This window comes from Elaeis guineensis, chromosome 4, assembly GCF_000442705.2.
Source record: "Elaeis guineensis isolate ETL-2024a chromosome 4, EG11, whole genome shotgun sequence".
NCBI lineage: Eukaryota > Viridiplantae > Streptophyta > Magnoliopsida > Arecales > Arecaceae > Elaeis > Elaeis guineensis.
The window spans coordinates 29,450,289-29,466,301 of record NC_025996.2 but is presented as its reverse complement, the minus strand read 5'-3'; the positions used below and the strand labels follow the sequence as shown (position 1 = coordinate 29,466,301).

Sequence of the window (16,013 nt, the reverse complement as noted above, 5' to 3'; positions counted from 1 at the left end):
CAGTTTAAACGCGCCCTGCGTTCATAAATGACCATTCCCCCAAGACAAGAACAGGATCTTTCTCTGCATCAATTAAATAAGCATTGGATCCAGACCAGCCCCAAGCCCCAGGCCATCTAAGCCTTGAGGAGAGGCGGAAAAAGTCAGAAGATGAAAATTGCAAACTATCAACAAGATAATAGAAGAAACAGTAAGCAGTGATAGACTGATCAAATGACGTGATATCATATGAAGCTTCAGAAGTCACAAGGCCATATTCTTCAGCCCAAAATGAGGACACATGTATCTCTGGGCCAAGATGCTCCGTGTCCCAGGAATGGAGTAGGAATCCGTTTCTAACACCCACCACACCCACAGGAATCCGTATAAATTTTTTAGTAAAAATAGCAGTTCAAATAGTGAGCGTTTCGCCGCCCCACCACCGCATGCAAACACCCACACATGGTGTCGCCTCTTCCCTGCTGCTCCCCTTGCGCGTGACGCGATCCAACATCTTTCTATTCTCCCCCCCCTCTCTACCATCCCATCAGCCTGTCAAATATATTAAACATGAGTAAGAAATCCACACCACTGCCACAAGATGGAACACTATCCCCATAAGCCCCTTTGGAATAACATGCTTGTATACAGTAAAAGGATAAAGAAAATAATAATAAAAAGGATGAGATGATCGTGCCTGCTAGTTTTGAGGTTTAAGACCCAAGCAAGGCAGCGAAAGGGAGAGGGAGAGACCCAACGCAAAAATAAGAAGCGAGAGCTCCCATGAGCTAGTTGGGATTTGAAGCCGAGGAGTCGATGATGCCGAGATCGAGGCAACACCACGCTTCATCATCTCCATGCCTCCTCCTCCTCCGCCAACTCTTCCGCTTCTTCTTCGTCTTCTTCTTTTTCCGACTACCATCTTTCTCTTCTTCTGCTACAATCTCATCTACCAATCCTGAAGTCATCGCTCTATACAGCTGGATCAACTCGACCGTTTCTCCTCCTAGAGTTCTCTCGGACTGGAACCCATCAGACTCCAGCCCATGCAACTGGACCCACATCGCCTGCGACCCCGCCGGCGCCGTCACCTCCATCACCATCCAGTCCGTGCCGCTCGCCCTCCCCCTCCCGGCCGGCCTCTGCGCCTCCCTCCCCTCCCTCTCCGCCCTCGTCATCTCCGACGCCAACCTCACCGGCTCCATCCCCACCGACGTCTCCTCCTGCTCCCTCCTCACCCTCCTCGACCTCTCCTCCAACTCCCTCTCCGGCCCCATCCCCCCCTCCCTCTCCCGCCTCCCTGCTTTGCACTCCCTTATCCTTAACTCCAACCAGCTCTCCGGCCCTGTCCCCGCGGCGCTTGGCGGCGCCGCCTCCCTCCGACACATCCTCCTCTATGACAACCGCCTCTCCGGGCCCCTCCCGGACTCCCTCGGTAACCTCTCCCGCCTCGAGTCCCTCCGCGCCGGCGGCAACCACGACCTCTCCGGCCCCATCCCGGCCTCCCTCTCTCGCTGCGCCAACCTCTCAGTCCTCGGCCTCGCCGATACCAAGATCTCCGGCGCCATTCCCGCCTCCCTCGGCCAGCTCTCCAACCTCCAGACTCTCTCCATCTACACTGCCATGCTTTCCGGCTCCATCCCCCCGGAGCTCGGCAACTGCTCCTCCCTCGTCAACCTCTTCCTCTACGAGAACTCCCTCTCCGGCCCTCTGCCGTCCTCCCTCAGCCGGCTTCCTCGACTCGAACGCCTTCTCTTATGGCAGAACTCGCTCTCCGGACCCATCCCTGACTCCTTCGGCAATCTCTCGTCGTTGCTGTCCATCGACCTCTCCATCAACTCCATCTCCGGCGCCTTCCCGGCATCCCTCGGCAGGCTTTCCGGTCTCCAGGACCTCATGCTCAGCGACAACAACGTCTCTGGCTCGATACCGCCGTCGCTCGCCAACCTCTCCTCCCTCTCCCAGCTCCAGCTCGACACCAACCAGATCTCCGGCCTCATCCCGCCGGAGCTCGGCGCTCTCTCCTCCCTCACCGTTCTCTTGGCATGGCAGAACCAGCTCGAGGGCGCCATTCCTCCCTCCATCGCTTCTCTTTCCAATCTCCAAGCGCTTGACCTCTCTCACAACCACCTCACCGGGCCCATTCCTCCCGGCCTCTTCCTCCTCCCCAACCTCACCAAGTTGCTTCTTTTATCCAATGATATCTCGGGCTCCATTCCGCTGGAGATCGGCCGCTGCGGCTCTCTTGTTCGTCTCCGCCTCGGCAGCAACCGCATTGGGGGCCAAATACCTTCGGAAATCGGCGGTCTCAAAAGTATCAACTTTCTCGACCTCGCCGGCAACAGGATAACCGGCTCCGTCCCCGCTGAAATCGGCAACTGCTCCCGTCTCCAGATGATCGATATCAGCAACAACACTCTCGTCGGCGCCCTCCCTGCCTCGCTTACTTCCATCGCCGCACTGCAGGTGCTCGACGCGTCGCTCAACCAGTTCTCCGGCCCGATCCCGGATAGCTTCGGCAAGCTCGTGGCGATGAACAAGCTCGTGCTCAGCGGGAATTCGCTGTCCGGGCCGATACCCAAGTCGCTCGGCCAGTGTTCGAGCCTGGAATTGCTGGACCTCAGCAGTAACCAGCTCTCCGGCAGCATCCCCAACGAGCTCTTCCAGATTGAGAGCCTTGACATTGCATTGAATCTTAGCAGGAATGTGCTCACCGGACCGATCCCGGATAACATTTCAGCACTCAACAAGCTATCAATGCTCGATCTTTCCTCCAACATGCTCGACGGCAGCCTGGCCCCGCTTGCCGGATTAGAGAATCTGGTCTCTCTCAATGTCTCTAATAACAACTTCACCGGCTACCTCCCTGACACCAAGCTCTTCCGCCAGCTATCAGCCTCCGAACTCGCCGGCAACCAAGGGCTCTGCACTCACGGCGGGGATGTGTGCTTCGTGAGCGTGGACGACGATGGCCAGCAAGTGATGACAGCACAAGAGGGGAGCAGGAGGTTGCGCAGGCTGAAGCTGGCGATCGCGCTGCTGATCACCGCGACGGTGGCAATGGTTCTCGGTATGATCGGAGTTATAAGAGCTAGGAGGATGGGAGGAGGGAAGGGCGGGGAGGACAACGACTCGGAGATGGGCGGAGAGCTGTCGTGGCCATGGCAGTTCACACCATTCCAGAAGCTGAGCTTCTCGGTCGAGCAGGTGGTGCGGAGCCTCGTCGACGCCAACGTGATCGGAAAAGGTTGCTCCGGGATCGTCTATCGTGTCAGCATGGACAATGGGGACGTGATTGCCGTCAAGAAGCTCTGGCCCAGCACTGGAGCAGCAGCTCCGGCGAGCAAAGTCGATGGCAATAGTAACAGAGTCCGGGACTCATTCTCAGCTGAGGTGCAGACGCTCGGCTCGGTCCGGCACAAGAACATTGTGCGCTTTCTTGGTTGCTGCTGGAACAGGAGCACGCGGTTGCTCATGTATGACTACATGGCCAATGGAAGCCTTGGAGGGCTGCTTCATGAGCGCAATGGCTTCTCACTTGAATGGGACTTGAGGTATAAGATCATCCTCGGGGCAGCGCAGGGCCTCGCTTACCTTCACCATGACTGTGTTCCACCAATAGTCCACAGGGACATCAAGGCTAACAACATCCTCATCGGGCTCGACTTCGATCCTTACATCGCCGACTTTGGCCTCGCCAAGCTTGTTGAGGATGGGGACTTTGGCCGGTCCTCCAACACCGTCGCTGGCTCCTATGGCTACATTGCCCCTGGTTGGTTTTCCTGCTTCTCTCCCATCCTAATATGAAATTCTACTGTTTCATTGGCTAGTGAAAGGATAATTGACTCAAGTTGTTGCAGAGTATGGATATATGTTGAAGATCACCGAGAAAAGCGATGTGTACAGCTACGGCGTGGTGGTGCTGGAGGTGCTGACAGGGAAGCAGCCGATCGATCCGACGATCCCCGATGGGTTGCATGTGGTGGACTGGGTGAGGCGGAGGAAGGGGAGCATGGAGGTGCTCGACCTGGGCCTAAGGGGGCGGCCAGATTCAGAGGTGGAGGAGATGCTGCAGGTTCTCGCCGTGGCTCTGCTGTGTGTGAACCCCACCCCCGATGAGCGGCCGACAATGAAGGATGTGGCTGCCATGCTCAAGGAGATCCGACATGAAAGGGAGGAGTATTGCAAGGAGGTGGACGTTCTTCTCAAGGGCTCATCACCATCCCCGACTGTGGCAAATGCAACAACCTCAACATCGACTACACTGTTGTGCCAACAGAGTAGCATCAATAGCAACAACAGTAACAACACCAGCCTGTCTGCTTCTACTGTCTACTCTTCCTCCAAGGCAAAATCACCCTTTAGTTACAATTCTAGTCATCCTTCCTGAGAATTGATAGTCTCTCTTATGTTTTCTTTTATTTTGGCCTTTATTCGGTTCTACCTCTGCTCAGCATTGCCTTGGAAAGGTGGTGGTGGGACTGTAAAGAAGAAGATACATTATTTGTTCTGGTTGTTGGTATAGTCAGAGGGCGGCAACAAATCAAAAAAGAAGGGTCAATGCTGTTCAGAATTTATTCAATACATGAAGTACTGATATGGATTATGTTCCCATGACCATTAACCCTTAGTGGTAAATTACTGTAGTTTGTTTGCTTGATTCTTCTAAACGTCTCTGACATCAAATTAACAATTGGTTCAAAGGAGAAGATCTGTAAAGAGATCATCAAGTTTTCCGATAAGCGTAAGGTTCTCTTCTGCACTGTGTACAGCACTGAGAGCTTTCAACACTCCATTGCTTTCTTCAAACGACCACAGCGGACATCATGAAGTCATCCCACCTCTCACCACCAAATCATGGTGTCAAGGTGTCACACCTGATAAGCGTCTTCTCGAAATTTTCCATAGATTGTAACAGATTCTTTTCTCTGTTAATTGAAACTATATATATCAGCCTACATACAGTGCAAGGAATTCATCGTACCCAAGCAACATTATATATTATCGCACCAGAGTTTGATCAGGAGTCTATTGCTCTTTTGCACGCTATGATAACCACCGACCACAACATTGAATAATGAAGACGATAAGAGGCTTCCCACCTCCAATCCAATCATGGTGTCAAGGCATCAAACGTAATGAAAATGTCCCTTGAAATGTTTAGATAGGCTGCAACGAGCCTATAGTCTGATAATTGACGATATACATAGGCACCTATCAGTGGTAACATAAATTCCCAAGACGTGATCAACATCACATTCCGATGTGATAATTGGAGCCGGGCTCCTCTGCCGTGCAGTGCATCCACGCTAGCCATCCATGGCACGATGGACAGCCAGCAAACAATGCACACCGCATGTATGGTAGTGTATGCATTTCTTTGCAGACCGTCCATTCGTGCAATGGACGGCTAGCGTGGATGCACCGCATACTACATCACCATGGATGATAATTGCAAAGCAACGGAGCACAAAATTACAACATTCAGCGACAGAAGGCATTGCATCCACATGCAAAATTGCAATACTCTGTGACAGAAAGCATTGCATACCCATCGAGTGGTTGGCGATGGTTAGAATATGCTGGGGCCGGCGATTGGCAATGCTCATCTTCGGTTCAAGCTCGTTTGCTCAAAAATCAGACTTCTAACTGGAATCAGGCCCCAGAGCAATAAAGCACCTGGATGCTCGGACATGACCATAGACTACTATAGCTTGATGGCTAGCATAGGAGCAACTAACAAGGTTGGAGATTAACTTCTATTCAAAAAATGCAATGCTGCAAATCCTTGCGGCAAAAACACAGCTAGAAAATGGAAGCCCCGCTCTGCAATGAAATAACTAAATAAATCGATTGAAGTATAGCCTGTTATACACTTTAAATTGTTCAATGAAGACTGCACCAGCAAATTTTTAAGGGATTGGTAAGAATGAAGGATGCTGTTGACAGAAACACTTCCCTCATTCAACAAATCTGAAAAAATCCACATAATCATCATAAACACAGAGGATAAGACTAGATGCTTATGGTTATGGGAGCATAGCCTGTTATACATCTTAAATGGCTCAATGAAGACTGCACCAGCAAATTTTTAAAGGATTTGTAAGAATGAGGGATGTTGTTGATAGAGAAAAACTCATGTGATTCAATGTACATAGTCATTGGATCTATCTAAGCATTGCTCTTATACCTCCATAAAAGGGCTCTTATCCCTAATAAAAAGCAATTTCATGCTCGCACCAGGAGGCTAATTTTGCATTGCGAGGGATTGGGACGTAAATTGCAATACGCCAACTCAAAGGTAGACATGTTAAACTAAAGATTACAGAAGTTCATGTAAATAAAATTCATTAAAACTGCTTAGCACTGGTCTAATGTTAGGACAAGCTTTTGATTTACCTTAGCGTTCTATTTTTTATTTCATGCCAATGTCATTCACTGCACTGGTTCTGGGGTATCAGATGAATACACATGCAACTTGAGGGTAATTTTCCTAAAGATCTACTACAGTACCTAGTTCGTGCAATCTTAGAGAAATTCCTTCATATTATTATTCTAGGCCTGTTTTATTTTATGAAGTATGGTCTCCAATCACGTTCTTTGTATACATCAGAAACAAGCCCTGGTGAAGTACTATATCTCTTTGATACCACAAGAATGACTTGAATCCGCACTGTAAGCACCAGATCTACAATAAAGACCAACTCCAGGTTGGGCACCACAATAGTTTTGCAACTAAAGATTAGAGAGATCAAAGTGTTTGAACCTCACCACTAAAAGTACCATAAAACTTTAAAAGCAGAACATATAATGGATAAAAGGAGGATAAAAGAAAGACATCCTCAGATGTATGATATTTCTTATCCCATCCATCAGTGGAATGCATAATTAACCAAATGACTGACAAATAATAGCAGCAAGGCTTGTTTTCCCTGAATTTTTTAAGTTCAATTAAAGCATCCAGCTAAAGTAATATCTCGATGACACAAAAAGAACTACAAGGTAAATCAGGGCTCACATTCTAAGCATCAAATTGTATTGCTCAAATACGATTATCGGTCCACCACAAAGACAGTTGCATCACAAAGAAAAGAAGAGAATATATCATCCAATATGCAATTAGGAGTCACAAAGTCATGGCTGCACAGTTTTTATGTGCATCTTTAACTTATTTTCATATTTACACCTATTTTCATATTTAGACAGGAGATGAGCATTCTTATGAAGCAGAGAGCTTATACCACCTGAGTTTCTAGTGCCTGGAATATGTCAGTCCGAGTAACCATTCCTGTTTAAACACAGTTCAGATCATATCAGTTAATCTTCATTAATGAGATTCCCAGAGAACAGTTTATGTGTAGATATCTTACCTACAACTTGCTGTTTTTCATTTATGACTGGTACCCTATGGATCTTCATCTTAAGCATCAAAGCTGCAGCATCTGCACGATATTGCAACCAAGAAACAAGAGTATTTCTCAAATTTTACAAAATCCCATACACAATTATGTTCATAATAATGAAGAAGGTTCAGTTTAAAAACTTACCTAAGACTGTCTTGTCAGGTGACAGAGTGATGGCAGGAGAGGACATCACTTCACCAACCTTTGATTTCAGCTGCTTAACCAACAATACCCTATCAGAAAACTTAGAAAGGAGAGGGATAGGAGAGGTTGGGCAAGCAAAACCAACTTCTGCAAAGAATGGTACCATCTAAGTACTGAACTATAAGTGCCACTTGGCTGCCAGATTTTGTTATGCATGAATCAGTCAGGATGCTGGAGCATATATGAACACGTAATTTTGCAATACTATTTTATAATGGAACTTTAATTGAACAAAGAAAAATGTCAACTGATAGAATTCAGATGGCTTTGTAATAATGCTGCACATGGACTGGTGGTTGAAACAAAGTTGACCCTTTGGCTGCCAAAAAGTATGGAAATAGTAATACATTGATCACCTTAATGAAAAGTTGTTTGGAATGAACTAGCATAATTAGGTAATGGAGCAACAATTTAAAGAAACAGGAAATTCCTACAAAATCTAACGGTGATGGCCACATAACATAAATAAGAGCACCCCTCAATTGGACTTTGAAGCCATTAAGGATATATTTCTACATTAAAAACAGTTCAAAATTCAAATAATGCAAGTCCATTATAGATAAGTTGGCAGCCTTTTCTGTAATCAGAAAACACTGTTTTAGGATCGTCATCAATGTAGACTTCAAATTTGACCAAATATGGATTTAGACTTCAAAATGAACGACCAAAATCCAACTCATGACCAGCTACCTTGATAGAATTATGACTTTGAATACTCATCTCACAAGATGGTAATCGAATTCCCAACAACTAATCTAACCTTTGGAAGGATATTATTAGGATTTGACGTCTCGAGATTCATCCAGGCCCACAGCGAGGTTCGCGGTGAAAAACGGAGTCCAACGAGACCTAGATCACCCGGAACGGAGCTCGGATAAAGGAGATACGAGCTTTTGAAGTCGGCACGAGACTCGAGGCGACGGAGGACCACCGGCGGGCAGCAGCGGTGCGGTCGCAGGCGGCGGCGCGCGGGACGCATGGCCCAGGCGGGTGCGCGGCCCAGCCGTGCGCGGGCCCGCGCGCAGGCGCGGCCCAGGCCAGCGCGCGCGGGCCAGCCCAGGCCCAGGCAGCCTGCCTGGCCCTTTACACCGGTCCACCGTCGATCGGGCGGTCCACGGCTGGGCCTGTGGACCGCGTGGGCGTTTCCCACGCATTTCACGCGGTCCACGGCACTATTCCGTGGACGGAGCGCGATCGAACGACGTGGGTGGCTCCCGATCTTGATCCGACGGTCCAGGGGTTATTTGGGTTGATTAAGAGTCCTAATCATGGTCTAAGTCGTGATTAAGGCCTATAAAAGGCTCTGTACATAGAGAACAGAGGCAGTGGTTCGTTTTCTTAGCCGCGCAGAACCCAAGAAGAGAAAAGAGAGAGGCGGAAGCGCTGAGAGACAAGGAGCAGAAGGCTCCTGGACAGCAGTCGCCAGGCACTTCAGGGGTTCAGGGGGTCTTCCAAGAGAGATAGAGCTTTTGTGAGGAGAATTTCTAATGAGAGAGAATTGGGTGTACAAGGATTGAGGGTGAGGTCTCCTCTTGTAAAATTTCTTTTTCATAGTGAAGTTTGCATGCCCCGTGGAGGCGAGCCCTTTTGTGGCTGATCCACGTATTTTGATTGTTTTTCTTTTTATTTTGTTTCTTCTTTCTTCCTGCTGCATCGCGTGGTACTGAAAAGGTCTTGGAAGGTGGTGTCCAAGCCAGATATCCACCCAACAAGTGGTATCAGAGCAAGGTGGTACAAGGATGCAGATTGCAGTGGTGGTGAGCAAGACTGAAGACGGAGAAGACAGGAACAATCAAGATGGAAACAACAAGATGGAATCAACAAGTTCGATGGTAAGAGCAATTTCTCCTTGTGGCAGGTAAGGGTGAAGGACGTGCTCATCCAACAGGGGTTGATCGATGCTCTCTTGTGCGATGAGAAGCCGACCACCATGGAGGTGCGGAATTGGAAACGGCTACAGATGCAGGCGGTGAGTACCATCCGCATGTACCTGGAGGATGAGATGGTGATCCATGTGCTGAGCGAGACTTCCCCGACGATGCTGTGGTCGAAGCTCGAGGAGTTGTATATGGCGAAGTCTCTCACCAACACTCTTTTCCTCTGGAGGCAGTTCTACCAACTGCGAATGACTGAGGGACAAAGCGTGCAGAAGCATCTAAGCCACTTCCAGAAAATCCTCACCGACCTCCTCAGCGTTGGCGAGAATGTTGAGGAGAAGACCAAGGCGCTGGTTTTGCTGGCGTCGCTTCCCCCTTCGTACGAGTCCTTGATGACTGCTCTTCTAGTGAAGAAGAGCACTATCAAGATGGACGAGGTCACCGCGGCGATACTCCAGAACGAGGTTCTCAGGAGAGAGAACCCAGCTTCGAGCTCAAGTGGCGATAGCTTAGCTTTGGTGGCTTCTGGAAGAGCAGGAGGCGATAGACGGAGCGACAGGAGATCGCAACGAGGACGGTCCAAGTCCAGGAGGGACTTGAGCAAAATCAGGTGTTACCGATGTGAGGAGTTGGGCATCTAGCCAGAGATTGCCCTCAACTCAAAAATCGGACGGTGGTTGCTGTAGCGACGGCCGGCAGCGATTCAGATGGAGATATCCTGGAGATATCTGACGAGTATCTACTTCTTCCCAGCAGTGGATATTAGATTCTGCATGCCCTATCATGTATGTTGCAGAGAGGAGCAGTTTGACTCCCTGGAGAACAGTGAGGGCATTGTATATCTGTCGGATAGATCGAGCTGTGCGATCAGAGGCATTGGGACGGTCAGCTGGAGGACACATGACGGTGCAGTGAGGAGATTGGGGAAGGTCCGATACATACCCGATTTCAGACGGAATCTTATCTCACTTAGCAGACTGAATTCAAGAGGCTACAGGACGATAGCTGGTGGAGGAATCCTGAAGGTGCTACGCGGCAATAGAATTGTGCTGAAGGAGAAGAAGGGGAGCAGAGGACATTATTACCTGATGGGGAGCCCAGTGCGAGGTGAAGCTTCGGGAGCCAGTGGAGCCCAGAGCGAGATGGAGCTTCAGGAGGCGGATCGGGCACGAGACAGGAGACTCGGGAGGACGAGAGGCGACGTCGCAAGGTGAGATTCCTATTGCCGCAGGATGATGCCCCGAGCAGGTCTCAGGTCAGGAGGAGCACAACATACGACGGAGATGGGATCGAGCAGCCTGGCTCGACTCTCATGTTTGCCCATCCATGATCAGCAGGCGATTGTCCCAGGGCATGGGGGCAAGGAGATCCAGAAGCTCTCGGAGTTTGGAGGAGACCGAATATCGAGTCGAGGTGGAGATTGTTAGGATTTGACACCTTGAGATTCAGTCCACATTGAACCCACAGCGAGGTTCGCGGCGAAAAATGGAGTCCAACGAAACCAAGATCATCAGAAACAGAGCTCGGATGAAGGAGATACGAGCTTTTGAAGTCGGCACGAGATTCGAGGCGGCGGAGGACCACCGACGGCCGGCGGCTGGCAGCAGCGGTGCGGCCGCAGATGGCGGCGCGCAGGACGCGCGACCCAAGCGGGTGGGCGGCCCAGCCGGGCGCGCGGCCCAACCCGTGCGTGGGCCCGCGCGCAGGCGCGGCCCAGGCCAGCGCGCGGGCCGACCCAGGCCCAGGCGGCCTGCCTGGCCCTTTACACCGGTTCACCGTGGACCGGGCGGTCCACGACTGGGCCTGTGAACCGCGTGGGCGTTTTCCACGCGTTTCACGCGGTCCACGACACTATTCCGTGGGTCGGAGCGCGATCGAACGGCGTGGGTGGCTCCCGATCTTGATCCGATGGTCCAGGAGTTATTTGGGTTGATTAAGGATTCCTAATCATAGTCTAAGTCGTGATTAAGGCCTATAAAAGGCCCTGTACATAGAGAACAGAGGCAGTGGTTCGTTTTCTCAGCCACGCAGAACCCAAGAAGAGAGAAGAGAGAGGCGGAAGCGCTGAGAGACAAGGAGCAGGAGGCGAGCCCTTTTGTGGCTGATCCACGTATTTTGATTTTTTTTTTTTTAATTTTGTTTCTTCTTTCTTCCTGTTGCATCACGTGGTACTGAAAAGATCTTGGAAGATAGTATCCAGATCAGACATCCACCCAACAGATATTGTGGCCAATGCATGTTGATTAGGTAACTTATGAGCATGAACTTATGTCAAAACAGAACATAGCTCCCTCAAGCATTAAATACTAGTTGAAGCATAAGGCACTTTCTTGCATTGACAAAGTTTCTAAGCAAAAACCTGTCCCATGTGAAAATCATGGCTCATGTCTTTATCATGATTTGTTCATCATATGGCAAACAAGTATTTTAGTCTCAATTTTAAGTACGAAGCTCAGCAAATTAGCTTTTCTAAAATATGAATCAGGAGGAATCCAAGAAACACACCAAGAAAATGCATCATCTATTCAAATACGTCTTCATGTTATAAGCACTACTTCGCTAAGAATGTTCAGATTTCAACATCCTGTTAGAATAGAGGCCTTTGATTTAATTGAAGAATTTAAAGATCCGCTGAGGGTTTCGGAGAACCAGAGAGACGTTAAGAATTCTGCCACGAGAATTCCAATGATTTGTTTTTTCAAATTTGTTTTACTCTATGGTTAGATAAGAATCGCTTCCTCGGCCTAGTCACTTCATACTAAAAAGAAAAAAGAGCAGGGAATTCCTCATTTTTCTAGAAAGGTAAAGTCCTACTCTAACAAGTAATTATAATTAAACCAATTTAAAATACTGAAGCAAAAGTGAGAGAGAGATTAGAACCAACCCCACAAGAGGCTTTGGTCTTGTCCTTTTTGGAAATTACTCCAATGCACTTGAGATCCGCATCGATCACCGGTAGCCCCGACACCACCTGAAAGTGGTGCTCGATCTCCTCCAGCGTCTGATCCGCCGTCGCCGTCCGGATCTGCGTCGACATCACCTCCCCCAACAGCGCCGTCGGCTTCATCTGCCACCAAAAGAAAAAGAAATCACAACCAATTCAAGAACCTCAAGCAGAACCAAAACCGAAGAAGAAGACCTTGTCGCTGATGATCTGGGTCTCGAGATAGGCTCGGAGGTCGTCGTAGCTGAGGAGGGAGAAGTTCTCCGGCCACTCGCCTGAGATAATGCCTTCCGGGTTCTCGTCCAGCGCCGGCCGGAGGTCGTCCGTCGAAGAGGAAGCCAGCGCCGAGACGGATCTAACGTTCTTGCACCGGATCGAGGAGAGCGGCTTCCAAGCGACGCCATATATGGTGGTGGGATAGCTTGCAACGGCTGTCGAGGGATCGAAAATTTTCGGGATTTGGGGTGGGAGAGTGAGGAAAAGGGTTCGCTGGAGAGAGCTGCAAGAAGCCATCGTCGCCGCCGCTCCCTTGCTTTCGGAGCTTCCACAGGGTCGCTTCTGGTATGTACTATTTTTGTTTTTCCTTTTTTCGCCTTTTTTTCCCCTTAAATGCGTTAATGGATTCGAACGATTTATTTAATTAATTAATGGGGAAAAGGATGTGTTTTAACAGATGGGATTGGAACACTGGGAGGAGATGATAATCGCTACGTAGACCGGGGTTGGAGGTGATATGCCACGTGGCGTGGCTGGAATGGTTGGAGTATAGGCAAGTGAAAGTGTATTGGCGGTTTCAATCTCTAGAAGCGTCCTCGATCCGCCGGAAGGTACTCGGAGACCATGCGTGCGTTGCGTGACATTTATTTGTTTGAGCTGTAACCGTTTATTTAGTTTGGGAGTAATTTTTTATGCACCACGCGTGGTATAATAATAAGATATTATTTAATAATATTAAAATATATAGTATATTTAGATGAAATAAATATTAAATATCATTTAATTTTTTTATAATTTTTAATAATAAAAATATTTTTTATATAATAAAAAATAATATTATTTTTTAATGTATTGTAAGACATTTTGTGAATATATATGACGTTCCGAATTATATATATGATTTCTGTATATTTATGATATTTTAAATAATATATATTATTATAAATATATATAATATTTTGAATAATATATATGATATCTTGAACAACATATATGGCTTTCTAACGCCTTATATAATTTTCTGTGAGTATATATGGCATTCTGAACAATATATATGATATCCTATGAATATATATGACATCCTGAATAACATATATGGCTTCGTAACATCTTATATGATTTTCTGTAAGTATAAATGATATACCGAATAATATATATAACTTTCTGAAAATATATATGACACCCTGAACAAGGAAGTCATATATATTATTCGGAACGTTATATATATTCACAGAAAGTCATATATATTGTTCAAGATATCATATATATTCACAAAAAATCATATAAGATATTAGAAAGCCATATATATTGTTCGGGATATCATATATATTCACAAGAAGTTATATATATTGTTCGGAATGTTATTTATACTCACAGGAAGTCATATATATTCACAAGATGTCATATATATTTGTTCGAAAAGTCATATATATTCATAGAAAATCATACAAGGCATCAAGAAATCATATATATTATTCAGAATGTTATAAATATATAGAAAGTCATATATATGGTTCAGGATGTCATATATATTTATGAAAAATCATATAAGATATTAGAAAATAATAATACTATTATTTTTTTATTGTATAAAGGAAAAGATATTTTTGTCACTAAAAATTGAACAAAGAAAAAGTTGGACAGTATTAAATATATGTCCCATCATTAAGTATATTATGTGCTTTAAAATAATTAGATAGTGCACTCCGCGTCAAATTTATTACACCGCACGTGATGCACAAAGACTTTCTCTTAGTTTGGAAGGTAGGCACCTGCTCATCATTCCTTTATGTTGCTCTCTTGAAACTCTTTCGAGTGAGATTGCTGCTGGGCCTTTTACCTACTTAGATCTTCGAAGTTTAAAATGGGCCACTAATGATAGGTGGATAAGATAATGGATAATTCTTTATGCACTCACATATAGTATAGTAAAATTGATGTAAAATGCATTATCCAATTATATTGGGGCATATAGTATAATTAATAATAAAATAGATATTTAATACCACTTAACTTTTTTTCATCAAATTTTTATTGATAAAAATATCCTTTCCCTCCGTATAACAAAAAAAGAATAGTTTTATTACTTTATGACCTCTTGTATGATTTTTACGAATATATATAATATCTTAAATAATATATATGACTTTCTGTGTCTTTATACGAAATTTGATTGGTTATTATGGCTTCCTAATATATTATATAATTTTTTGTAAATATATATGACATCTTGAACGATATATATGACTTTCTGTGAATGTATATGATATCCTAAATAATATATATAACTTTCTGATAGCTTATATAATTTTCTATCAATATATATATATAATTTTTTATAAATATATATGATATTTTAAATAATATATATGATTGCTATGTTTTTATATGATATGTTGTTAGTTATTATAACAATAGAAAGTCATATAAGATATGTGGAAGTCATAATAATCAACAAGATAGCATAAAAAGACATAAGTAATCATGTATATTATTTAGGATGTCACATATATTTATAAAAAATTATATATATTATTCAGGATGTCATATATATTGACAGAAAATAATATAAGGTATGAAGAAGTCATATATATTATTCAAGATGTTACATATATTCATAGAAAGTCATATATATTGCTTAGGATGTTATATATATTCACAAAAAATCATATAAGATATCAGAAAGTCATATATATTATTCAGGATGTCATATAAAGGTATAAAAAATTATATATATTATTTAGGATGTCATATATATTCGTTATATATATTATTCAAGATGTCATATATATTCATAGAAAGTCATATATATTATTCAAGATATCATATAAAGATATAGAAAGTCATATATATTGTTCATAATGTTATATATATTCACAGAAAGTTATATATATTATTCGGGATATCATATATATTTACAGAAAGTTATATAAAGTATTAAAAAGCCATATATATTATTCAGAATATCATATAAAGATATAAAATATCATATAAAATATCAAAAAAAATCATAAGAACCAATAGAGTATCGTATAAAGACATAAAAAATTATATATATTATTCAGAATGTCATATATATTTATAAAAAATCATATATATTATTCAGAATATCATATATATTCATAAAAAGCTATATAAGACATCAGAAAGATATATATATTGTTTAGGATGTCATATAAAGACACATAAAATCATATAAGACATCAAAAAATCATATATATTATTCAAAATATTATATAAAGATATAGAAAATCATATATATATTATTTAGAATATCACATATATTCATAAAAAGTTATATATATTGCTTAGGATGTCATATATATTCACAGAAAGTCATATAAAATATCAGAAAGTCATATATATTATTCAGGATGTTATATAAAGATA

General features: G+C 44.5%; 2 protein-coding genes across 3 annotated transcripts; one reads left to right on the top strand and one right to left on the bottom strand.

Moving 5' to 3' along the window:
• Positions 1–634: 634 nt before the first annotated feature.
• Positions 635–4,897, top strand: LOC140857275 (uncharacterized). Its single transcript, XM_073256051.1, has 2 exons — positions 635–3,751; positions 3,840–4,897. The coding sequence occupies exons 1-2, from the start codon at positions 796–798 to the stop codon at positions 4,367–4,369; spliced, it is 3,486 nt and encodes a 1,161-aa protein (XP_073112152.1). The 5' UTR covers positions 635–795; the 3' UTR covers positions 4,370–4,897.
• Positions 4,898–7,059: 2,162 nt separating this feature from the next.
• LOC105037085 (uncharacterized) lies at positions 7,060–13,020 on the bottom strand. Of its 2 annotated transcripts, none has more exons than XM_073256052.1 (5): positions 12,603–13,020; positions 12,348–12,530; positions 7,527–7,599; positions 7,350–7,421; positions 7,060–7,267 (listed from the first exon to the last, which is right to left on the bottom strand). In XM_073256052.1, the coding sequence occupies exons 1-5, from the start codon at positions 12,918–12,920 to the stop codon at positions 7,215–7,217; spliced, it is 699 nt and encodes a 232-aa protein (XP_073112153.1). In that variant the 5' UTR covers positions 12,921–13,020; the 3' UTR covers positions 7,060–7,214. The 2 variants fall into 2 exon arrangements, with proteins under 2 accessions (XP_073112153.1, XP_073112154.1); XM_073256053.1 differs by having other exon boundaries at positions 7,527–7,596; positions 12,603–13,018.
• Positions 13,021–16,013: the final 2,993 nt, after the last annotated feature.

What these genes read in the sequence shown, in the direction of transcription:
- LOC140857275 (XM_073256051.1), top strand. Translation starts at nt 796, where the DNA reads ATGATGCCGAGATCGAGGCAACACCACGCTTCATCATCTCCATGCCTC. An exon ending in CTATGGCTACATTGCCCCTG is followed by an intron (nt 3,752 to 3,839) that starts GTTGGTTTTCCT and finishes AAGTTGTTGCAG; the next exon opens with AGTATGGATATATGTTGAAG.
- LOC105037085 (XM_073256052.1), bottom strand. Translation starts at nt 12,920, where the DNA reads ATGGCTTCTTGCAGCTCTCTCCAGCGAACCCTTTTCCTCACTCTCCCA. An exon ending in CCCAGATCATCAGCGACAAG is followed by an intron (nt 12,531 to 12,602) that starts GTCTTCTTCTTC and finishes TTTTGGTGGCAG; the next exon opens with ATGAAGCCGACGGCGCTGTT. An exon ending in ACCTGACAAGACAGTCTTAG is followed by an intron (nt 7,422 to 7,526) that starts GTAAGTTTTTAA and finishes AATATCGTGCAG; the next exon opens with ATGCTGCAGCTTTGATGCTT.